This window comes from Nanorana parkeri, unplaced genomic scaffold (genome assembly GCF_000935625.1).
Source record: "Nanorana parkeri isolate BGI_ZX_2015 unplaced genomic scaffold, ASM93562v1 scaffold2376, whole genome shotgun sequence".
Classification (NCBI taxonomy): domain Eukaryota; kingdom Metazoa; phylum Chordata; class Amphibia; order Anura; family Dicroglossidae; genus Nanorana; species Nanorana parkeri.
The window spans coordinates 73,226-99,035 of NW_017308644.1; the positions used below are offsets into that span (position 1 = coordinate 73,226).

The 25,810-nt window shown below is 40.2% G+C and overlaps 1 protein-coding gene across 2 annotated transcripts in view; it reads left to right on the plus strand.

Annotated features, from left to right (window-relative positions):
* Positions 1-10,036, plus strand: part of MKNK2 (MAP kinase interacting serine/threonine kinase 2) — a 33,231-nt gene extending 23,195 nt beyond the window's left edge. Inside the window, exons 10-13 of one of the 2 annotated variants that reach the window (XM_018573434.1) lie at positions 3,216-3,410; positions 3,521-3,685; positions 5,340-5,383; positions 9,706-10,036. In XM_018573434.1, coding sequence (XP_018428936.1) covers positions 3,216-3,410; positions 3,521-3,685; positions 5,340-5,383; positions 9,706-9,946 — 645 coding nt within the window. In that variant the 3' untranslated portion in view covers positions 9,947-10,036. Of the gene's footprint in view, positions 1-3,215; positions 3,411-3,520; positions 3,686-5,339; positions 5,384-9,676 lie in introns of both variants that reach the window. The other variant, XM_018573435.1, reaches the window with a different exon arrangement.
* The last annotated feature ends 15,774 nt before the right edge of the window (positions 10,037-25,810 follow it).

Here is a 25,810-nt window from a genome sequence, read left to right on the forward strand (position 1 = left end):
CCCCCCCACACACACACAGATAACATACACATGCACCATATTGTGGTGTACGCCATGCACCGTGCTTTGATTTCTTTTTTTTTAATGCTGCATTGTCATGCGTTGTGCTACGCTGTGTTGCAATTAAATGTACGCCTGTATCATTTTAACACGCACAGCAACACAGTGCACAAATGATTTTTAACATAAGTCGCTTATTTATAGTTTTGCGTTACTTCATTTTTTACCTTTCGGAAAAATGCACAATTTAAAATGTACAAATATTTGTTATTTATTAACTCAATACAGTTTTAGATTTAGTTGGAAAAAATGTTTTTTATTGTGCTTTTATCAATTCAATTGTGTGTATTTTTATCAGTTTATTATTGATTTGATAAACATTTGTGCAATTATCACAGGACCTACAAAATTGGTAGCACCATTTTTTAAAATTATTATTTTTATTTTTGTTTAACTCTACCGGGCCTGTGCTTTCAGAAAATACATGATTTGGGGCGTCTTTTATAAACGCTAGCAACGCAGCAGTAGTAAATCAAAACATTGGCAAAAATGGTGTAGCCTGCTGAGGTTAAAAGCATTCTGAAGGGCTTGGGAACAAAAGGGTTAAAGGGGAACGAAAGGGTCCACTTTAAATGAAAAATTACCTTTCCATTTTAAAACTACAGCTGCTGTAATGTTCTAAATCTGTCAAAAAAAAATTTATGTATTATGACAACCTGGAGGAGTTCTCTACACAGTTGATGTACTGAACTCCCCCAGAAATGTCCCTTTCTGCTTTTGTGATTGGCTGACAATCAGCACAGCACCAGCACACTTACCAGCTAGCCTGCAACACAAGAAATTTGCCCTGCATCAGTGTGCGTTTAAAACAGAAGTTTTAGTTGCACAACGTTTTGCAAAAAATATGTGAAAGCCACACTGCCTTGTTAAGGCTCCTCTGTGTAGTGTGGTCCTAACTCTAATTTTTGTGAGTCTGCATATTGGAGCATTTTTAAGCAGTAGATTAATTGAATGCAGGTATGCACTTCTCTTTAAATTCACAGGGACGCACTGGAGTCCCAGCAATCCAAAATCCACACTGGGGCCCCCAATGCGTCCCCACACCAAATACCGCCAAGCTAAAGATGCATGGCAACCACACAATTTATAACTAGCCTTTGTAGCACGGTGCACATGGAAGGGCTTACAAAATAAAACAAAGTTTCTCCGCACAAATATGTGGAAGCCGGGAAGCTCATGACGAGGGAGCATGGAGCCGGCCAACCAGAAAGCAGGGCGTCGCGTCATTACACAGCGCCTGGCTTCCTGATTGGCTGGCCAGACGGCTCCGGCGGAAGGCCGCGTTCTCGCTGGAGAGGCCCCGGGGGTGACAGGCTGCACATACTAAGGTAAGAGGGGACTTTCTTGTTAATCGGGAAGCCGGGTGGCGAGTCTATACACGCTGCCCGGTTTCCCGGCTAATCAAGAAGCCAGGTGGCGAGTCATTACACGCCACCTGGCTTCCTGAATGGGACTTCCGTTACTCGGTAATTGGTATTGGCGAGTAACGGAAAAAATTATCGGTACTCGTACTCGGTACCAAAATACCGGTATCGGCGCATCCCTAGCAATAAACGTTTTACTCTAAACTCCCTAACAAGGACTAGAGGCCGCCACCTAAAATTGGTGGGTAAAAGATTTAACTGCAAAGGGCGTAGGGGCTACTTCTCAGTCAGAGTGGTTAGATTTTATAACTCTCTGCCACAAGCAGTAGTATGAGCAGTGAGTTGAATCATCCAAAAATCAATTAGATACCTTCCTCAGAGACCGTAACATACAGGTACTCTTAAATCCTTAGACCCCCAAGGGACTCGTATACACACATGCACGCACTACACACACACACACACACACTTAGACATAAAGGTTGAACTTGATGAACCTGTGTCTTTATTCAACCTCAAATACTATGTAACTATGTATTGTAAGCCCTTCCATGTGCACCTTGCTACAAAGGCAAGTTATAAGTTGTGCGGTTGCCATGTATCTTTATCTCCTCAGGAGGTGCAGCAGTTTGTGTCTTCTGCTGCTGATCACATTCCTGTGGCTGAGGAGGATCAGGAGAAATAGGATCTGAGACCAGCAAGGAAGGGAGAGGGAATAGTTGGCCAGTACGGCGGTACACAGGCTACACACTCTGCTTCAAAATACCATGAAGGAAGGGTGCTGTGGGGTGACACCCATTCATTCATTATATAATTTACTCGTCTTGGTTAAATAATGCTGGGCATCATTTAACACGGGAGGGGGTGGGGGACTCGTTGTGATAATAAAGTATGAGGTGAGTATTGCAGCCTGAGCTCTTATTTCGTCTACTTTCTTCTTCCATGAATGTGGACAAGCACATGAAGTAGGGCTGTTACTGATTAAAATTTTCGTGTTCGATTAATCAAAAATTTTTTTATTCGATTAATTTCGATCAATTATAACTCACATACAGATCCAACTACATTGGCCTATACACATACAGCATAGCAATGAAGTAATAAAATGAACTAGGATCACACTAATCCAGCACGTTATTAATCTCACGTGCCCCACTCAATATGGCCGCCGCTTGAGTGGGGCAACTCAGAATAACAACGTGCTGGATTAGTGTGATCCTAGTTCATTTTATTACTTCATTGCTGTGCTGTATGTGTATAGGCCAATGCCTTAGCTGGCGCTCGTGCAGGACAAGTTTCTTGGGCAACCCTGTTAGTTGTAACGAAACTGGAAGTCAGGCGGTCACAGAACTCGATAAGTGACGACAGATCACTGGCCAAAGTGGCTCCGTCGGCTAACGAAGGGAAGGGGGGAGAAGTCCGGTGAAGTCACGGGCATCGACGTCACCGGACTCCTCCTCCCTTCCCTTCGTTAGCCGACGGAGTCACTTGGGGAAGGGGGGAGGAGTCCGGTGACGTCGATGTCCGTGACTTCGCCGGATCTCCGACGGGACTCCCGGAAGCCGGCGGGAAGGTGAGTGTTTTCATTATTGATCAAAATAATTTTAATCGATCAAAAATGTTAACGATTAATCAGGTAATTAATCGTTAATTTCCCCAGCCCTAACATGAAGTATATAGTCCTATTGTGATGTTGGTTCCTTCTTTCTTTCACATTTCTTATAAAGAAACAGAGTATGACTGCATAAATCTTAATGCTCTATAGGTAATATTTTGATATTGTCCTTGCAGTGTGGGTCAGCGGAATATATGGCTCCTGAAGTAGTTGAGGCATTTAATGAAGAAGCATCGATCTATGACAAGCGTTGTGACTTGTGGAGTCTTGGAGTGATTTTGTACATCATGCTGAGTGGCTATCCACCATTTGTAGGGCGTTGTGGCAGTGACTGTGGTTGGGATAGAGGAGAGGCCTGCCCAGCCTGTCAGGTAATTTTTACCGTGTTTCAAAATAAAATGTTGGTGTTTTACTTGTGTTAAAATGTTAGCATTTATTTTTCCTCTTACGCTGAACTATTTTTGTCTTTCAACTACAACAGAACATGCTGTTTGTAAGTATTCAGGATGGAAAGTACGAATTTCCAGACAAAGACTGGGCTCACATTTCATCTGGTGCCAAAGATCTGATCTCCAAATTGCTACTTCGAGATGCCAAAAAAAGACTAAGTGCAGCACAGGTGTTACAACACCCATGGGTACAGGGGGTAAGTCTTTTGGGGTTTTTGTGCTGGGGGAAGGGATGGGGGCACTGATCACAAATGGGTAATATAATTATAAAAAACTGTACCTGTAAGGGTAGCGTTAAAATAAAAAGTCCAGACTTCCCTGTTTCTGCTTCTTGATATCTTTTTTTTGTTTGTTTAAATATAGATTAAAATATGCAAAACATTTTTCTCCTTTCACAGAATGTAACTAATGTTTGTTATTGTATCACAGAAATATAATATGCTCCCTTCTGCTTCCCCTGTCTCATCAAGAACATAATTACAATCTAGCAGCCATCGCAAATTTCACAAAACCTCCCAGCCACATAAACAATACTTCTGTGCAGCTTTGTCCACAGTCCTTGATGATAGTATAATAACTGTGTTCCAGTTCAAAAGGCCATACTCTAATCCAGCAAAACAAAAATGTATATTGTAATATTTGTTTACCTCTCTCACTCCCCACTGAGACTTCCAGTCCAGGGTACAGAGGCCAGTGTCCAGTCACTTCTCAGCTCTTAAGTGCTCTCTGACAGTTATACCAATACTACATTCATGCCCTTGGTTTAGAAAGTATTCCATATATAGTTTGTTCTATTTGTGATAAACGTCTTAGGCTTCGTTCACACTATGCAATGTGGGATTCCTGCAGCAGGAATCCCAAATGTCCCATTTAGCTGCAGCCGCTTTATCTGTTCAAGTTAATGACCGGGTGACAGTTGCAATCCGCATGTAATCGTATGTGATCACAATCACATTTACTCCAGAAATATGGAGTTATTCATCTACATGTTATCCGTGCACCTACTTCATTATCACTTAAGACTTCTTTCCTTGTATCTTTCACCCCACAAACCAAATGCACGTTCTTATAAGCACTGGTTCTTCATATCAGTGACAGCTGAAAGCCAGATTCACCCAGCTATTCAGATACTTTTCTTATTAGGAAATTGGAGTCTGATGAGACCGATACAGACCCTGTGCGCCTTACATAGCTACACTTACAGGCTAAATATTGGAATTACAAAGTAAATATTAAACATTTGAATGATAAATATGTATAGGTTGGCTTTGTTTTGAACACTTTTGATAAAATGTAGAATATAAATGTGTTTTTAACATCATTTGTATTACTATAATTAATTTCATTTCTCCTGACAATTGAAATTCTAAAACAATTTTTGTAGAGGGACTAGTTTACTTGTCGATAGTCCAATGTTATTTTTAACTAGTTGCACCAGTTCTGTCAGTTTCAGACAGTTTCACAAAGGTAATATGGTAACATATGTGAATCTGGGGCTATTCACTCCACATGTCATAGATACAAGAAAACTGATCTTGTTAAAAGTTAGCACCAATCTTTATGAATTGAGTGGGGCAAATTCATAAAACATGGAGCAGACAGAATCTTCAGTTAAGCTTTGAAAATGAAAGAGAGAAACTGATTGGTTACCATGGGCAGCTGCTTCAGTTTTTATGAATTTCCCCTGGTATGTTTTCAACAAGTGCACAGTTTACATCATTGTATAAGTATTGTATGTGTGTGTCCAGCATGCTTACTCTGACAAGGGCCTTCTGTTATCTTCACAAAACTTGTTTTTATCACGTAGAGTATAATGATTAACATTATATTTTTTTTCCCCCTCTATCACAGTGTGCACCAGATAATACACTCCCCACCCCAAGTATACTTCAAAGGTAATAGCGGCATTGTTTTAATTTTTTTACAGATGGCAAAACCTTGGTTGCTTATTTTCATTGACAGTATTAGTATCTAAACAGGCACCTTCTGTTGTGAGAAGTTTCTTACAAGGGGAATCTGTTTGTTACTCCATGTCCATTTTCTCACTAAACTACTGAGAAATTTTACTGGACCTTTTTATATTTAAATTTAAAGCGTACTTTGCAGGGTTTTTTGCAGCCTACCATCTCTTAGATGTGGTGGACGCATTAGTTTTCTTTTTTCAGACATTTTTACCAAGTACGGAAAATACTTGATCTTGCCAGAAAGGCAGTGTCATTGTCACTTTCTATAAGCCTAACAGACAGCACAAAGAACCCTACATTAGTTTGTGTAAACTGAGTCCCATCAATCTACCATGTAATGGAGATGAACAAAGGCAGATATGTTTGAAGTCCAACCTTTGTGCAACTATGGCTTCCCCCATAGATACAGCAGCAAAATAAATGTAGACATAAAGGGAATCGAAGTATGTTATTGGCAGGATCACCAGGTGAAGATAAGGGGACTTTGTCTGCCTATGTTCTACTGTGATTGATAGAATCAAATTCAAACTTGCAAATCTGGGCTCCAGGGATCAGGTTGGGTTGTGAGATGCATGGTTATCTGTGTTTAGGCAGAGTCTCTTAGGCTGGATCTCTCACCCATTTAACAACATGTATGTGACCCTCTATTGCTGCCGCCATTCTCTGAGCTAACAGCTAAAGGAAGCTTAGAGATGTTGGTTTGTAAGTACGATATAGGACAGCATTGCCTTTAAGTTGAGAGGGCAGTGGGGAAGGGTGTCAAATACGACCCCAATTCCAAAAAAGTTGTGACACTGTTTAAAATCTATGTAAAAACAGAATTTATTCACAATAGAAAACATCAAATGTTTAAACTGGGAAATTGTACCATTTTAAAACAATTTATGGCAGCAACACGTCTCCAAAAAGTTGGGACAGGGCAACAGAAAGCTGGCAAAGCATGTGGTACTAACAAGGAAGAGTTGGTAGAAAGTTTTGCAACTAATTGGGTTAATTGGCAACAGGTCAGTAACCTGATTGCATATAAATAGAACATCTTAGAGAGTCAGAGTGTCTCAGAAGTAAAGATGGACAGAGGTTCACCAGTCTGTGAAAAGCTGCGTCTAAAATTTGTCAAACAATTTCCGAATAATGTTCCTAAACGTAAAATGTATTTAAAGTCCTTTAAATATATCATCTACAGTACATGATATCATTAAAAAAGATTCCAAGAATCTGGAGAAATCTCTGCAAGAGATGAGGCCGAAGCGCATTATTGAATACCCTCAGACGGCACTGCATTAAATACAGGCATGATTCTGTGATGGACATCACTGCATGTGCTCAGGGATACTTCAAAACCACTGTCTGTGAGCACAGTTTGCTGTGCCACCAAAAAATGCAAGGTAAAGCTCTATCATGTAAAGAAGAAGCCATATCTGAACATGATCTGGAAACGGCGCCTTCTCTGAGCCAAAGCTCATTTAAAATGGTCTGTGGAACAGTGGAAAACTGTTCTGTGGTTAGACAAAATGCAATTATCTTTAGCAACCATGGGCGTCCTCCGGAGGAGAAGGACCTTCGGGCTTGTTATCAGCGCTCAGTTCAAAAGCCTGCATCTCTGAAGTAGGGCTGCAACTAACGATTATCTTCCTAATTGATTTATAATTAGTTGGCAGATTTTTCTTTTTTTCTGATTAATTGGATTTAAAAAATACCCTCTTATTTAAAATGAAATACACAAATGCAGTGTTACAAACATAAAGTTTATTTCAGAGTAAAACTGCATTCACATTTATTGCACTCACACTGCACTGGAACGCACGCCATTTCAGTACCGCACATTCCAGTGCAGGTTATCACACTGCGGGCAGGAGGGGCATGTGTGATGCGATTGAAATGAATGGCACTAAAATGCACAACCCCGTGCAGAATATTTTCTACATAGGAGCACCCGACTTGTGTTTTTTCTGAAAGTATGTGCGCGTTCACAGGGTTGGGGGACTATACAATTTTTGGGGGTATTTTTAATTTAATTTAACTTTTATTTTTTGACTTATTGCTATTACATGGGGGCTCACAATGTGATAGCACATTGTAGGGGACATTAGGGGTTTTTTTTAATTTGTATTGCTTTTAGTAATAAGGGGAACAACAAGAAGGATGCAAACAATAAACATATACCACAAAATGTGAACAGCACAAAAGAGATACAAAGGCAACTTGTGACAAATCGGAACCACTGTAGTCTAAGAAATCAATCTTAAAAGGCATCAAGTCGTGCTTTAAACAGCTTCCTCTATGTCTAAGTAGTACAACCCGAATCCCGGGACCTTTCCCTTCTGTCCTACGTAAATGACATTTTCATCTTGCAGCTCACGAGACTAGATTATGCATGAAGAGCCCACAGCTATCATTTAATTGCGGTCTGTCATATCAAACTTGAATGAATAGAAAGGGAGAAGGGATCAGGATTGACAACAGGATGCAGGTCGAAGAGTCTTCAGCCAGAAAAGGGGAAATTGGAAGAGGAAAAAGAGAAGTAAGTTGGGGTAGGTAAAGGAGATGGGGATTAGGAATTCCCCGCTGGTGAGCGGTGTGAATTTATCTAAATGTTCCTGCTTGGTAGCGAGAAGTTCCTCCATTTCGCAGATATGCTCCACTTGATGGAGCCATTCCCTTACCGTGGGGGTCGGGGCTACCCTCCACAGTTTTGGAATAAGCAAATTTAGCTGCATTGATCATATGTTTCTGCAGCGATTTAACATGGTCCCAGACTGTCTTTTAGACCCCTAGTGTCACCTTTTACACTTCACTAGGGAATGACTGCTGCCTGCTGAGGCAACTGAATGTCAACACACGGGCTTTCAGATAATTCATACTAAAAAGATAATCGCATATTTTATATATTTTATTTGTAATGTAGTGGAATATGCATCTTTATATACTCACTGATACACTATGGAAGTGTACACGCAAGTCGACATAAGAAATCACCAATTTAATATTAAGAGCTTAAGGTCGTTTATTATTTATAATACAATAATCACTACTGTTATATCACTTAAGGAAAACAAGTATTACACAGTTAATGACATACACAAGGTGGTTTAATACTTAGTAGATCAGCAAACACCAAGCACAACATATTAGCTACATCCTTTAGGGCCATGTGTAGCATCCCCTCTTCTTTTAACATTCTGTAGACATCTGGAAACTGAACGGAGTCGGCGCTCCTAAGTTTCCCCTGATCCAATTGGTAATCACAACTACTCGACATAAATCAAACAGAAAATTGGAACAACATAAGGTTAAGCACATATAAGTCCTCGCAGAAAATCAAATCTTATGACAATGAAAGTCGGTCCCAATTGTCTAATGTTTCACTTCAACTTTTAAGTGATGATATGTGGGCGATGTTGGTACTTACCTGTCCGCTTCTATTACAGTCAGAAATCCGTAGTCCAAGATCTGAGTTGGTTATCAAAGGAATTTAGTCACCAGTCGTTTGCAGTTATGGTGTACCATCCATTCCTTCCCGTTCTATCTGAAAAGCTAGGTTGCACGCTAATGATTCGTTCCCCTCCGGTTAACCATTCTCACACCGCATATGCAGTGGTATCCATCAGCCGGAATTTCCAATACCAAGAAAGGGGTCAAAAGAAAGGGAAAAAACTTCGGAGTGCAGCGATATTTCAACATTTATTCAACCAAAACAAATTTCGCACTTACATGATCCAACTATATAAAACCAGTGAGTGGTAGGAGCACTCAGCCATAACGAGTCTTCTAGTCAAATGGGAAAAGGAGCCTATATTGCCCTTGACGCGTTTCGTCGTTTCTGGACTTTTTCAAAAGGGTAATTTGCTTCAATCTCCCACCGGAACTTATACTTTAATTAGGTCCCGGGCACACCCCACCTGTAACTAATTGTTTATTTTATTACACATGGCCCTGTCTCAACTTTTTTGAGACGTGTTGCTGCCATCAATTTGAAAATTACCTTATTTTTTCCTAAAATGGTACATTTTTCTCTGTTTAAACATTTTGATGTTTTCTATTGTGAATAAAATATGGGTTTATGAGATTTGCAAAATCATTGCATTCTGTTTTTATAGATTTTACACAGCTTCCCAACTTTTTTGTAATTGGGGTTGTAGATTATGATTAGGAAAAGATTTTGGTTCATTGTAATGTCTCATCTAAAGCACTTTAAACATGTTGTATAGTGTATTTACTTTCTAGTGTGTCATTACATGTCTGACTTCTTGCAGGAACAGTAGTGCCAAAGACCTGACCTCATTTGCTGCAGAAGCTATAGCAATGAATCGGCAGTTAATGGAGCAAGAAGAGGAACAGCAGGTAGCAGGCGCTTCTGCCCCGAGTCCCACTGTGGTGAAAGCTACATCTGGACCCATGCACCTCTCCCCTCCTTCTGAGTCTATGTTGGCCAAAAGGCGACAGCAAGGGGGGCGTTTCTCCTCCAAGTGTAGCACTGCTTCTTATTGCCAGTAATTGAATGCAAATTAGGCATTTATTTTGCACAGCTATATGAGCACCTGGTACAGACTGGCTTTTTAGAGGGTGTTTCTGAATGTATTGTTACTTGTACAAAGACTTGAACATATTTTATAATCCAGGTCTTTGCTTGTGAAAGCCGAAAAGTTTTTTGATGGTCATTTTCCTCAACATTGGATAAATTTGGTAGTTTGGAAGCTTGTGGGGCTGAAACTGTGAATGAAATTACATTTGATCAAGTTATCAAATTGATCCTTTAAAGCGTATGTAAACCCTAAAGCTTAAACATATGTTGTTGGGCATGTCCCTTTTTAATGTCAAGTTTAATTTTTCTATATTGCCTGCAATCATACTAGGTCATTCTACCAGCAAAGTGTATCCTCTGGCATTTCTTTACCTAGGGTGACAACACTTAATTCAGATTCAGTTGGAGCTTCCTTGTCTACAAGGAAATTCATACAAAAAAGCTAAACTTCAGAATAGGCAAATCTTGTCTAAATACAAGAGACATGTATCCCTACATGAATCTTTGTGTGCTTTTGTATTTCTTCCAGATCTGTGCAGAAATCCAGTGTAAAACATTGCCTTTATCTAGGAGCTTCCTATAATACAGACTGATCACTGCAGCTCTCTTCCCTTCTGCAGGGTGACTGGTCTTGTGTCCTCCCCCTCCTGTAGTTTTCTGCAGGCATCTGGGATTGCAAAGGCTTTTGCTGAGCACACAGAGGGTTATAACCTCTGTGGCTATTGATAGATAAAATGTAATGAAAGTTTTTGTGGCTGGAGTTCAGCTTTAAAGGGTGTGCACAGTGGATGGAGACAAGACATAAACAAAGTAAGGGGACCCCACCCACACACACACTTTGGCTTTTTAAACTACCTTTTGTACAATGGCTCTAAAGCTAGCCACAAATGCTTAAATTGGGCTTCCTGATCTGGTCTCATTTGCATAATGTTATTTTTTCCCAGATTACACCAATTATGTGTCCTACAAATGTAACTGGGCAAACTTTTAGTAGATGCAGGGAATAAAAGTATTTTATTTGACCGCAGACATGCAATTGCAGGTTTTATGTAACTGGTTATAATATAACTGAATTGCTTCTGCCTCCAGTGATATAATTGAGGTTAATCACATGTGGCTTTCTTTATCATCACATCTGTGTGTAGTGTCTATGCAGATTTAGGCTGTTTTTGTTTTGTTTTTTCGATCTAATCTAGCTGTCCCATATAGTGCTTTCCCCCATCGCATTCAGAAAAGGTAAAATGGGAAATCTTAAAAAATGAGTGTCTAATGCAGCAAATTGCTTCTTGATGGCAAGAATGTATATAGTATTGTTGCCAACAAAACTCCTAAACATAAGTGCTCCAGACTGCAAAGACATTAACACAGCCATTGCTGCAAAAGCTGGTTCATGGATGTAAGTTATGGTTCCCAGCTTCTGTGTAATAAATTAAAGCTTTCTTTCAATAGTGTTCTTACATACTCCAGCATACCTAGGGGGAAAGGAAAATCCAAAAGAAAAAGTCCTACACACAGTTCACTATTTTGGGTCTTCTTTATCAAAAGGGGCCCTCCAAAAATGTATTTATTTGCATTCACACAAATGCAAAACAGATTTCATTTTTCTTGAGCCCTACAATAGTTTAAGCCTTTTTCTATGACATTGACCTTTTCAGGATAAGAATAGTCATTGTAACTTTTTTCTGGGCCTGGTTTACTACCCTTAGGTCTGAGGGTCAACTCGAAATACAATTGAAACTAAAACCATCATACTAAAAAATCAGGTTAGGTCTTCAGGATAAAAAAAGAAAAATTTGAGCAGCCATAAATTTTGTTACCTGAATTTTTTGAATGCACCCTTATGCAGAGATCTGTAGTTTGCTATATCATGGAAATTAACAATATCCTGATGTTTCTTAGGAAGGAGGCCTGCTTGTTCTCAGCTCTTACCTTGTGTTTTACAGCATAGTTTTGCAGCAGTTAGCTTACTGTGAAAACGTTCCATGTTGTATCATGTACTTAACCAGTCATAGGGACCTATCTAACAATAATTTTGTCAATTGTACTGCCCCCCTTAATCCCCTTACTGCCGTCCTCGTAAGTATTACGGGGTGTAAACAAGCTCACTGCTGTAATTACAGCCATTAATAATTTTACAGCGCTGGCTCTGCTCTTCACTTTAGGGTGGCCCGGTCACTTCTGTGACCGTGCCCCCCCACCCCCCTTCCAAAGACGGGAACACTAAGCATGTACATGATTGATGTGTATAGGCATATGATTATTTGATGAACAATTATTCCAGCTAACCACTAAAAACCCCAAAGCTATCTGAAACCAGATGTAATTGAAGGGAGCCTTTTACTTTTGATATACATTAAAATTTTATAAATGTCATATATATGGCACTCTTTGAAGTATATTCAGTGTTTGCCCCATTCTTCTTTTCTATCAGTACAGGTCTGAAAGATGGTTGCCTCACTGAAGGAAATCATTTTTTAAACTATTTTGTTTCAAGGGATTCATAGCAATAAATGTGTTTTTATATATTGCAGCACAGGGATTACCATCTACTGTGTTTATGGGTTTATATTTTATCATGCTTCCTGACATTATAATAAATAAAAGTGCCTTAGTCCTGGCAACGGAATCATTCTGTTCAATATTTCTGCAGTGCAACTTTCTAAGACTGGCTCCCTAACTGCATTTTTTACATGTGCATAGTGGGTTTTTTTTTTTCTTGCACACATGGAGTAGGAATTGCAAAGAGATGTCTACAATACAACAGCCCAATGATACCTTCATATAGTGTTAGTTTGTAAAACCTAGTATCTTTTTATCTGCTGCCTGCTCTCTGCATTAGCTTTGTATTGTGCTTTTACGGAGAATTATGGGGTAAGTGAAAAACACTCATCCCCATAATTCAAGCCGACCTGAAGCAGTCACAGGTTGGCTCTGTTGAACGAGAAGTCAGCGAACACGTACTGATCGCTGGCTTCCCAATCCTCTCCCTGCAGAGAGAGGTGACTAAGAAATTCCCCCCAGCACTGACTGGAGGAACCAACAGGGCAGGGGGCGGGCACACCTGGCTCTGCCTTTAGAGAGACAGAGCCAGCTGTCAATCAGCCAGCAGGGTGGATCTCGTCAGTATTGTCAGGATCCGTCCCGGCTGCAGCGCTGCTCTGTGCTTTCTAGCATATAGCGGGCAATAGCCTGCTATATACTGAGTTTTGGGTCACTGGAGGACATTCGTATCCCTGAAGAGAACTATGGGCAAAAAGGTTGCTTTAACCCCTTCGTGACTGACGACGTACAGTGTACGTCGCCAGCATCGGGGCTGTTTAAACAGACTCCCGGCGACTTTTGCCGCCGGGACTCTGTTTAAACGTTACCAGCACTGAAGTTTCTATGATTAGTACTTTTTTATATGCAGTTTTTGCTATTAAAGGGAAATTTTACACACAAAAAGTGCAATGCATTAAATGCACTGTGACATACAGCTACTTTCTTACATGTACATCTAAAGCAGCAAAGAATCATGGCATTTCAAGAAGAAAAAATAATGCACTTTTTTTACACCTGTGCACCACTCTTGTTTTTGGCATCCTTGCAGAAATTGTGTGATGCAGGAGGTTCTTTGGCAACATAAGCAGGGAGAGAGGTGAACGGGCATATGACAACATAAGCAGGAGGAGAGTAGTGGACATGCATAAATCGCATGCATATGATATCATGCAGACTTCAGGCAAGGCATGGACAATATAACTGGGGGGAGCAGCAGAGATCTGTGACTACTATGCTGGCACGTTTAGCTTGTCAGGGACTGAGAGCCCTGCTGATTATATAATGAGGATGCACTTTGTGGAAAAAATAACAATTAGGTTGGAAGGTTCTTTGAATTCCTAAATGCGGCTCTGCTTTAAGTGTGATTGCCAGGTTACATAGTTACATATTTTTTTATTTGTAGCTTGATTTCTATGCACCAATTAACTTTGCAGTCAAAACCACGCGGCAAAGTTCTTAAAAAATGACTCACTTTTTAGGTGGGCAGGACCTAGATTTAATGTGGTAACATGAAGAAGTGCTGCATCTAATCTGCTTTTGCAGCATTTTAGGTCTGTATTTGCATTGACGCCGGTGCTTGTGCCACACCTTAAAATCCATTTCCACCTTTGTACGTGATTAGCATTTATTGTGTTAATGTAGAAGTGCAGTGATGATGTATACATGTGCACATTTTCATGACTCACATTGCAGGCTTTCTTCATTTTTTGTGAAGGTTTTATTAGGCCTGAAGTGTAAAAATTCAAAATCTCATCCAAAGGATATTCAGTTTGACACCGGGGTGTCAGAGTGTAAACAGCTGCACCCCCTCCCTGTCACCCATTGTAACACGATCACAAAACACCAGCTCTGCCTTTACACACAATACACTGTCCATGGAAGGGGGGGCTGGGCGGAAGATGTACTCTAGACATTTTCATGCGGATAGGAAGAGGAAAGCGAACAAAAATTGTAAGTTTCTGTGTTTAATATACATCAGCTGCATATGCCTTCTTCATGTACACTCTATATATGCTGGCATATGTTTGTTTTGGTTTTTTTAACCTCTGCAAAGGTGGAATAGGGCTTTTAAAGGATTAAAAAAAACAAAGCAATAAAACATAATAACACTAATAGAAAATGTCCTTCTTGTCCACAGCAGCCAGTCATATGTGAGATTTTGATCTGTAACTTCCTGGCAAGAGGAAACTAAACATTTTAATTAAATGCTATGGGTATTAGCTGCACATTTGGTTACCTATTTTCATGAATGAATCATTAGGCACTCAATCTGCAGTGTTTTGTATTGGCTGAGGCTTCTAAAATAACACTGTCTATAGATAAGACCTGAATATTCTGTTTAAAGAATCTGCTCTGTACATATATTTTTGACATTGAAATAAATGATTTTATTCTTCCTTATAGCGAAGAACTCAGAGCTTTTTCAGGGATTAGGAGAGGCTTTTCTTGCTTTTTTTTATTTTTTATTCAACTGTGACACCATATGTTGCTTAATATTTTAACTTTTTTTATGCCTAATAGCTATAGGCTGGCAGATATCTTTACACTCAGAAGCATACCTAAATGTAAATATGTTTTTTATAGATCTAATATTTACAGGTATCAATCTAACAGCTGGTATCTAGATATGAATACAATTAAACAAAACAAAAAAATGCTGCCAGTTCTCCATTAATTCATAGTGCCCCATTTGTTTTTTGCATTGAATTATTATGTTTTTGTTTTTTTCTTGGCTTAAATTGAACCTGTGCTCAGACTAGGGACAATAATAAAATAATGTCTATAACTGAATTTTAAAGCAACTCTGTCTCTAAGATAAAATTGCCCAAAAAAGTGTCCCTTGCAAAGAAGATAGTTAATTCCTTTCCCACTAATCTCTGCTCTATTGAAGAGAAACCACCACCCAAAGAATCTTCAGAATGTAACAATTCCAGTGATATTGAATTCCTGGTCCACCACTGCGCTCAGTGGTTTGAATTACCAGCCCCTATGTCACTACTGGATCATGTAGGGACCAGCAGGAGGAACAGAGCGCACACTGGTGACCACCTTTATTTCTTTATTATCCATTGAATGAGTTATACTGCCACCTAGAGGAGGTTGCGACATATTAGCAAAGAAAAACATTAAGCCAGCCATTGTATAACCAAGCCTCCAGCTGTCATGTCTTAGTAGTTTGCCAGTGTCTATCGCCAACCTCTCATTTGGAGTGCTTTTGGACATCCTAATTGTTTAAGGGTGACTAAAGTCCCCTGTCCCCAAGTAGACAGTGGAATAAGATTTTTGTACTTAATGTGAAATGTTTTTCTTGAAATCTATTGAGGGGGTGAGGTCCCACCTCTGTGTTATTGGCCTTATGAACTGCTTGCTCACAAAGCTGAGGAATGGCAGTTGTTGGTAGGGCTAGACAGGGCTGGTTTAATGGATTAATCCTGTAGGTGGTAGTATAACCAATTTGTCTGCCCACCCTGTGTGCCTTAATGGACCAAGAAATATATTTTTTTAATTTTAATTATTTGTATTGGCAAAGTTGCTTTTAAATAAGCCCTCATTGACCCATTTAGCTGCATCCACAGTGAAACAGTTCATTCTCAAATTGCAATGCAGAAGCACTAAAGTCCTTCAAGTGTTTCATTAGCACTGCCTTTCCAGCAGTGACTTGGCAGTTTTCTAGCCTTCTGGTCTCTAATGTAAACACAGAGGAAGAGTTTTGGTAATGAAAGCTGAGATGCTAAGAGAATGATTTTGTTTGTTTCTTTTGCTGTGAATTGCTCCACGGTGCCTGTAGCTGCTGTACTGGTCAGTAAGAATATTTAAATACTTGAATGTCCATTGCCTGGTCACATGTTCAATTTAAATTATTGTTCTTAAGTGTTTTGATTCTGTTGAATGTGCTATATCCGTAATAACAAACATGCAGCTTTAAAACCAACTAAAACTATTTTTGGTTTTCGATCTAGTGGACCCAGAACTTCTGTCAAGTTATTCGTGCCATATCCAACAGCTGATAGTATATAAGAATGTTTGATTAGTTACTTGTGCAGCAAGCTTTAAACTTCAATAAATGGTTTCTCAACTTCTCAACTTAGATGTATTTCCACTTTTGCAACCAAACTCCTATTTTATATATACATGTTTAAATTTGAAGATTTATAATTTTAAAAAATAGAAATTGCTGCTTAACTTTTTAGATGTCCTTTGTCCAGGACTGAAAAATTCAGCTTAGTTCTCACTGTCTTGGGGTTCAGGGAGTGATGTTTCAAATAATTAACCCTGTCTGTACTGTGCTGGCAGATTTCATGATCCGTTTTAAACTAGATTAGCAGGACTGTCTGTCCTAACAAAGGGTTAAAGACCTTTTGTATGTGAATGTTGCACTTTAAAAAAAAACAAAAAAACTATCCCTCAGTCTGTCCTCTATTCTTGCCACTAGAAGCTGCCTATAGTGCCCGAAATATAATCCTGCTCTCTCCTTCTTCCTTTTTTTAAAACATTTGTATGTATGATGTGTGAATAGGAACACACAATAAACATTAAGTGGGGGTATTTGCCTGCAAAGTGGAAATACACTTTGTCACTGTACAAATGGCTAATTTGCTTAGATAAGTATGCAAAAATCCCTACCCCTTGACAAAACTGTGATGTATCATGTACTCTGTATGTTTCCTGTGTAGCCAAGTATTCCAAATTACTGGCTGAGATAAGGCATTGTGCAATGTTTTAGATGCCATTACTGAGCAGGGGGACTTTTGGATTATACCATCAACAAACATATCCTAACTCTTTAGTCTCAAAAGACAAATTTCAAGATGAGGTTAAGGATCTATAGTTTCAGCCATGTGACTATTATTTTAAAATCTTATTTGACTCAATTAAAAATATCTCTTTGAAAATCGGGATCCTGGTGCGTTCGCTTTGTTATTTGAGCCATCTGTCTTACAAACCCATTTTATTTTTTTAACACGTTTGTGTTAACAGCTTAATTTATATATTAGCTTGCAATTGTATTCCTTTAAAGATGACAGCATAGTTGTTCAAGTATGAGAAAAGAACTCTAAACACCTTTTTTATGCCTGTCTACAAGCAGTATATTAATTTTGCTTATGGATTAAACACCTCTTTTTGGTGACAAACTGCAAAGTAAACTTGATCGGACTGTCAGTCTTTTTTTTTCTTCTCCCAAAGAATACACTTTGAAATGCATTTTGATTCTTATAGTTATGTGTATAACTACAAAGTTGTAAGTAAGTATAACTGTTAATTTGCTATTGGAAAGATGGGTGAAATACCGTAGACGCATACAATTTTTTTTGATGTGACTTTGCATTATAAAATATCGTGATGCTTTTCTAAAAAGAAAAAAGGAAACTGTAAAGTTATGCACAATATATATTTAAATGTACTATGGAATTGTAACTATCTTAAAGAAAAAATAATGGGCTGAGAGAATGGATACATGGACAAAACTGAAGCAGTATGTGAAGAAGAAGCATTCTAACGAGATAAGGAAATTATAATTCAACATCAATAGATCCAATCTAAAAGGGTTTTGTTTTTTGCTTTATTTTTAAGAAAATCAACTTTGGGTTCCCACACCTGAATTCTACCAACCTGGTACAATAGGGGATACAGGATGGTATCCTATTGGCAGTAGGCTTAGAAAAGTATGAACACTGAGCCATGCTCATATCTGTGTATATGTCCCACAACACCATGCTTGGGGAAGCTTTCCCACCCAATGACATGGGTTATGGGTAACGGGCCCTTTATCGTCAGTACCACAGGAGAAGGCGCAGGGAAGAAAACAAGGTGTGCATGTGTGGAACTTTACCCCTTCCTTCCCTAACTGAACACATAACTGGCTGTGCCCTAATCTTCCTTGGTATATAGATTACACATTCACCTGACAGTAAATGCTTATTTTTTTTTTCTTCAAACACATTTCTGTAGAGGTCTTTATTTAAACATAAGTGTCGATTTCTGTTAGAGCTTGTTCACACCAAGTCCAGAGCAGATCTGCACGCATTTCTGCGCAAGTGTGCATATGTGTATGAACGCGTTTTTGATGTGTTCCAGTGCTTTGTTTTTTTGTCAGTATGCAGATCTTCTTTCTGAGGTCACTTCCTTCTTTCTCTGACCTTGTGTTACCTTGTAATTCCTCCAACATGGATTTGTGGAATGCAAGCATGCTCCTGGTGATGCTAATTCTATGCTTATTGTAATAAAGTTGCCTTGGATCATATATTTCCGGACAGTCTTCTACCATGGTGACAAACCTGTCTGTATCACAATATTTATCCACCATGGCTGCTCTCCACGGTCACCAGAACACTAGATCAATCCTTTCCACACACAGGAAGTGTCCAGGGATGATTAGATCATCAGACTTGACCTCAAGTTTTTTGTTTTTTTTGCGTTCTGGTGTGTTTACATGTGTTTTTTGGTGCGTTCCGAAGCTTTGCAGTGCAGGAAAAATAGTGCCTTCTGCAGTTTTTTCAGAAGCAATGGACCTGAATGCACTGGTGTGAACTAGGGCCCATTGGAATACATTGGATGCGTTTTTGATTTGTTGTTGAACTGCTCTGCACTTGGTGTGACCTAGCCCAGTAAAATCAGGTGTTTTTTGGGCTATCAGATTTGTGGAAAAGCCATAGTGCTTGACAAATGTTTTAAAGGTAGAAGTTTTTATATGTTGGTGTTTTCTAATCACTTGAGGACTTCAAAGTTTTTAGGACACACTTCTAAGTCCAGCTGCTCTTCCCCCTGCTGCTGCCCCCACTGCTTTTAATGACAGTCAACAATACAGCTGTTAATTTCTTGGTATGTGCAGCTAGTCTGCAAGAATCATTGAGCAAATGCAACGTGTATACTTTCATTATATTTACTATTTCATGCAGATGTCATGTAAATTGAAGGTTGAAACCTGCAGGTTCTGAAGAGCATATAGGTTGATAGCTTGCTTTGTGGCCTCCCACCTTCGTCTGATGCCCAAGGCTGGTATTGTCCTGCGAAGAGACCTCCATGTGTTTGTTTGTTTTTTTGGGGGGGGTGAGGGGGGCTTTGTTTGTTTTGGTTTATTTTTTTGTTTGTTTTTTTAATCTATGTTAAAAAAAAAAACAGATAGCAGACCAGGTGATTCACAAATATATGCCATAATTGGATCCGTATTGATCCTCATGGAATTATGAAGTTAGAGAACGTATTATGTATTTCTGAAGCCGCTTAATCCTGTTTTGTTCTCACCAATTCCATATAATTTTGTAATTTTTCCCCTTTCAAAGCAATAAAATGTGTTAAATATTTGACAGTGTGTGTTTTGTCATGTTTGCTTCTGTTACCTGGTAGGAGCAAGAGGCACAGGAAAGTTAAAAGCCTTAAGTAGGGTATGCATGGTTAGAATTTCTAACGAACAAAATTGATTTCAGAACGCTTGTTTGACTTTCTAATCGTTGATGTGGTCGAATTGATGAGCAAAAGTTTAATAAAACGTTTTTTGCATTTTTTTTTTGTTTCTTTTTGTAGTGTTTTTGTCCTTTTTGTAGCATTTTTTTATTTGGAAATAATCTTATCATGCTATGTGTTAGAAACATATTATAGAGTCATTAATAAGACAAATCTACAATAACACTGCAATCAGCGGGAAGCATGAGGCTCGCTGGCTGCAGGCCTGCAGAGGTGAAAAGGCAGGGAGGGTGGATTTGACTACTGTACAGCAACAGCTGCTCTCACACAGAGCACACTGGTCTTTAGAGGCAGCCTCAGGTCCAGCTCAGAATTGTCAGCTAGGGGTGGGGGGACCTTTGAACCTAAAAAAAAAAGCCTGCAATAAATTTATTGCAGGCTTTTTTTTTTAGGTTCAAAGGTGGGTGCATGCTAACAGTAAGCTTTGAATACCTAAGTGGTTTCCCCTTTAAAATTCCTACCAGACTCCCTCCAAAAGCCTGGAATGGCTTTTGGAGGGAGCCTCATGCACTTATTTTTTTAACTTGGGGTGGTGGGGGTCCTTCCTAACATTCCTGTATGTGCCAATATTTCCCCCAGACCAACACCTTTTGCATTTTCCTGTGGTGGAAGGACACTTTCAATTTGTGGCACTTTCCTTTAACCTTTTTGAAGGGTTGAAAAAAGTACTAGCCTTGTTCTTGCACTGTTGCATTCTCAGGCTGCCTGTGTGGATGGATATTTGGAAGACCTTCTACTGAAGGCTTGCTTTGAACGGTCGGATACCCACCGGACAAATCAAACACTACAGCATTTCAGCTGGGTTCTCTACATAAGTCTATGCTGATCCCCACCCACTGCCTGGAATACCAGGGTCTTGGATACAAACCAGGCCAGGATGTTTCTTCCTTTTGGTCTCTGCGGTTGCAGGTACAGAACCTTCTAGCCAAGGACCAGACCTCAGTGAGAGGTCTTGAGTCTGATGGTAGACTTCTTTGAGGCATTACCATATGCTCACTTCCACTCCAGATCACTCCAACTGCACTTTCTAGCTTTATGGGACAAATAGGCCTACTCTTTGGATCACCCCATGAGCCTGCAAGCCAGGGCGAGAACCTCACTGGCTTGGTGGATCTCCAGTCCAACTTTGGAGACAGGGAAGTCCTTCCTGCCGCTGCACTGATGACGGACGCCAGCCTATTGGAACCTATTAGACGTATACAGGTGAAACTCGAATAATTAGAATATCGTGCAAAAGTTCATTTATTTCACTAATGCAACTTAAAAGGTGAAACTAATATACGAGATAGACTCATTACATGCAAAGCAAGATAGTTCAAGCCGTGATTTGTCATAATTGTGATGATTATGGCTTACAGCTCATGAAAACCCCAAATCCACAATCTCAGAAAATTAGAATATTACATGCAATCAATAAAACAAGGATTGTACATAGAACAATATCGGACCTCGGAAACGTATAAGCATGCATATGTACTCAATACTTGGTTTGGGCCCCTTTTGCAGCAAATTACGGCCTCAATGCGGCGTGGCATGGAAGCTATGAGCCTGTGGCACTGCTGAGGTGTTATGCTAGACCAGGATGCTTCAATAGCGGCCTTCAGCTCTTCTGCATTGTTCGGTCTCATGTCACTCTCTTGGAATAAATATGGTGAATGTCGCTCCAATCCACATAATCTGTTAGTCACAACCAGGATGTTGATTGCATTTGCATAATTTGAAAGTGTTTCCATCTGGTGCCCGCTTCTGTGGATTCTTCCCCTGCTTTCTCTAATGATTAAATATTATCATGCGGGCCAAAGATAATTCCAGCCTTGAGTTTGACACCTATGATCTAAGGGCTTGTTCACACCTGCAGCTGCACTGTACCGCACGGCTGCTGGTGTGTGTGCAGTGCTGATGCACTCGATCAAGACGCATCGCATTGTTTCTTTTTTTGTTTGTTAAAACGTTATTGAATTGTCACAAGTGACATTTCATTAAGTTCTATGGGCACACTGGTGCAATGCGGTTGTACCAGATCTCACTGAGGTGCACTGAAAATAAGTACTGCATGTCATACTTTATTTTTTTCCCAGCACACACAAGTGCCACGCAAATTGCCTTGTCTTGCATTGGGGGCTGCGCTGGAAAAAAAATCCCAGCGCAGCCCAAATGCATAGGGTGTGAACAGGCTCTTGAGGACATCGTCCTTCCCTCCTTTTTGTCCTGCCCCAAAACATCCTAAGGAAGTCTCTCTCCACTGTTTCGATGTGGTTCAGGGAGGTTCGGGATTTTCTCTTGGCTACATTTTTGTTCCGACAATCAGATTTTCTTTGTCCTTCCATAACGACATTGCAGGGGGCTTTCTGCATCTCGTTCCACCATTTCAGGTCACTATGCATGGCTTTTCTTTGAAGGAACTTCCTGTCAGTGCTTCTTGGGCTTTTCAACATTGAGCATCTGCTTTGCAGACTTACAAGGCTACCACTTGTTCTACTGTTCAGGTGGATTTTGGGCATCTGCGTGGGGTCCCCCTCGATTCATACTAGACCCTTTAGGTCTGGTAGGAATTTTAAGGAGGACGCCATGTCAAAAAACAAAACAACTGCGTAGGGTCCTCCCTTAATCTGAGCAGCAGCAGCCTGGTAGAGTAGGAATTGTGCACCCCCTCTGGCACCATACCAGGCCACATGCTCTCAACATGAGGAGGGTGCTTCTCCGGGGGGACCCCCTGGCAAAGCACCTTGTCTCCATGTTGATGAGGACAAGGGCCTCTTCCCCACAACCCTGGCCCGGTGGTTGTGGGAGTTTGTGAGCAGGTGGACTTATCTGAATCTGGGTGTCCCCTTTCATAAATATGATAGCACATTGGAGGTTTTGAAGGTTCTCTTTAAGGTGACATTAGGGGTCTTTTAGACCCTGTGTGTCACCTTACTACTTCACAGAAGCTATTCAAGTGCACATCAAGCTTGAATAGCTTCAGCCGTGGAATGACAGCTGCCAGGGGCAAGATTCTGCTGCCGGCAGCTGAATGTAAACACAGAAGGCAGTGGACGGGTGCAATAGCCAATAAGCAATAATAATGTGCAGTGCGCTAACAATGTCAAAGAATATATGCCAAAAAATATTGTTTAAAAATCAATATTTTAACTAAATGCTAGTGCATATAACAACAAATGGCGATATATTAATCCTCCAAAAAGATTGTGAAAAGCGCTCACTATAATCCACTAGTTAAAGTGTTAAAGACTATACAGTCCATTATGGACATGCCATACTGTCCATTATGGACATGCCACAAACGTTCATATCTGCCCATCACAGAATAGTGATGGGCAGAACAGGCCCTAAGTTCGATTTGAATTTGTACTTTAGAGCATCCAAAAAGTTCGAATTTAAACAAGTCTATGGGGGTAGAACTTTCAAAAACAATTGTCTCCTTCAAGAGTGCATATATGCAAGTTATTGGCCATGAAAAGGGTATGGGTAGCCGGGTACTGCCCTGGGGCACATGTATCGAATTTTTAAAATTTTATTTCTTTGTTTAAAATACCGTTTTTAAAGGAGCAGTGATTTTTACATCACATAAAGGGTGACAATAAAAATGAAAAATTCCTTTAAATATCGTGCCTGGGGGGTCCCGTTAAATGCCCTGTGAAGTGGCGGATCTGTTGGATGTGTAGAACCTGCTGCAGCAAAAAGTGACCATTTAAAAAGAAAAAAAATGACATTTCAATTGCCGATAATTGTTTTTTCTTTAATCTTGTAAACAACTGCCTGGGGAGGCAGCCTGTATGAAGAGGCCACATTTTAGGACACTTTGAAAAAGGTTAGAGATTTTTTGGATACATTCTGGTGCCTCTTTCCCAGACGTTGGATGAAGTAACAACAGGTGCTTTAAAATTGGGCCTTTGGTTTTGGCGGTGCCTTCACACCGTAACCCTTCTTTTTTTTTTTGTATAATACATTTTTATTATATGTAAAGAGATAAAAGTAGCACAGGAGAAGTGTCAGTAAAAATAGAACATGGACAATGGTGGATTCACAATCCATACCGGTAAATTTTGAGTAATAACAATTATTTACGTCCTCAAGTTGTTTCCTGGTGCTTGAAAGAGGAAAGATTAAGGTAAGGTAAGGGTGTAGGGAAGGTTAGGGAGGTACGGGAGAGTGAAGGGGGGGTAACTGAGGGGGGAGGTAGGATCATATCCATCTTAACATTGAATTGTCTATACTTGCTTGAATGAGTACTCAAAGTATGATGCATAACTTATGACACCTATGAAACATGAGCCAACATTATATTTTGTACTCCATGATAGCAATATTTATTTGGTATCTAGGGTGATATTGATTTTAACAGTAATTCCGCTATTACATATTTAGTGCAGTCGAGGGTCAGCTGGAGGTACCTTGTTTAGACAAGAAGGAGTTGTTTTGTATGCTAACCAGCAAGCCCATGTTTTGGAGAGGCGCTCTTTTTGGCCTAATCTAGTTAGGGTGAGTTCTTCCATGCGGTATATCTGTTCCACTTTATTAAGCCACTCCAATAAGGAGGGAGGAGATGTAGTTTTCCATGTAGCAGGGATTAAGGATTTAGCTGCATTAAGCAGATGTGGCGTAATGGAGCGGGCATATCTTCCTATATGGCCTATCTCCCCATGGAACAGCACCACCCAAGGGTCGAAGTGTACTGGGCATCCTTGAATCGTGAGTATCTCAAACTACTTCACCACACCCCCGCCAACACAGGGGGGGTGATTGAGTTATCTATTTGGTGCATCCTCTGAGGTGTGTAATACCATCTACTTAGTAACTTGTAGTTAAGTTCCTGAATGCGTGTGGATCTGGAGAGCCCCAAGAACAAGGCTAATATGCGGGATCTACTTTGCTCAGTAAGTGGACTGTCCAGTTCCCTTTCCCAGTATGTCAGATGGGATGGGTTGGGTCCATATGGGCTAGTGTTTCATATATAGATGAGATGCACTGGACAGGGGTGGAGTCTGCCGGGAAGAGCTGTTCCATGGGATTCAGTTCTGATCTGGATCTCAGTGGGCTCGGGAGAGTCCGCACAAAATGGGATAGCTGCCCTTATCTCCATATATCCATAATTGAGGGGTCAGTAGCTGGATTTAGGGAGGCCATAGGTTTGAGACACCCGTTTTGCAATACCTGGTGGAGTAGTAATTCTGATCCTTTCTGGATCCAGGAGCGGTAACCACCATCCATAAGACCCAGAGAGAAATAGCTATGTCCTAATAAGGGCATCAGGGGGGAATTGTATTCCCAGCGTTGTTTACTATGGATTGCGTCCCATATGGACAATGTCGTGTTAGTTAGGATGTGGGTGTCTCCGGATAGTGGTCTGTAACGCCTCGGGATCCAACATATTTTATGTAAGGGCGCTCAGCTTAAGGCATATTCCATCTGCACCCACAGTTTGGTGTCTGTGGCATAATGCCAATCTAAGAGCCTAGCTAGTGATGCAGCTTTGTAGTACCTATGAAAATCCGGTAGGGAAACCCCACCCAGAGATTTTGGTCTAGTCAGAATTTAATAAGAAATACGAGCTCTATTGTTCTTCCATATAAATCTAGAGACCAACGACCGTAAGAGGGCAAAATAGGTGGAGGGAACCCCCATGGGTAACAATTGAAAGAGGAAGATCAGTCTCGGCAACACATTCATCTTAATGGCATTTATTCTGCCCATCCAGGAGTGGTAAAGAGGGGACCAACGATTCAGGTCTGCTCGTATTTCATTCAATAATGGCATGTATTTATAGCGAAACAAGTCCTTCAGGCGGGGTGCGTAGTTAACACCCAAACACTTCAGTTTATGCGACTGCCAGG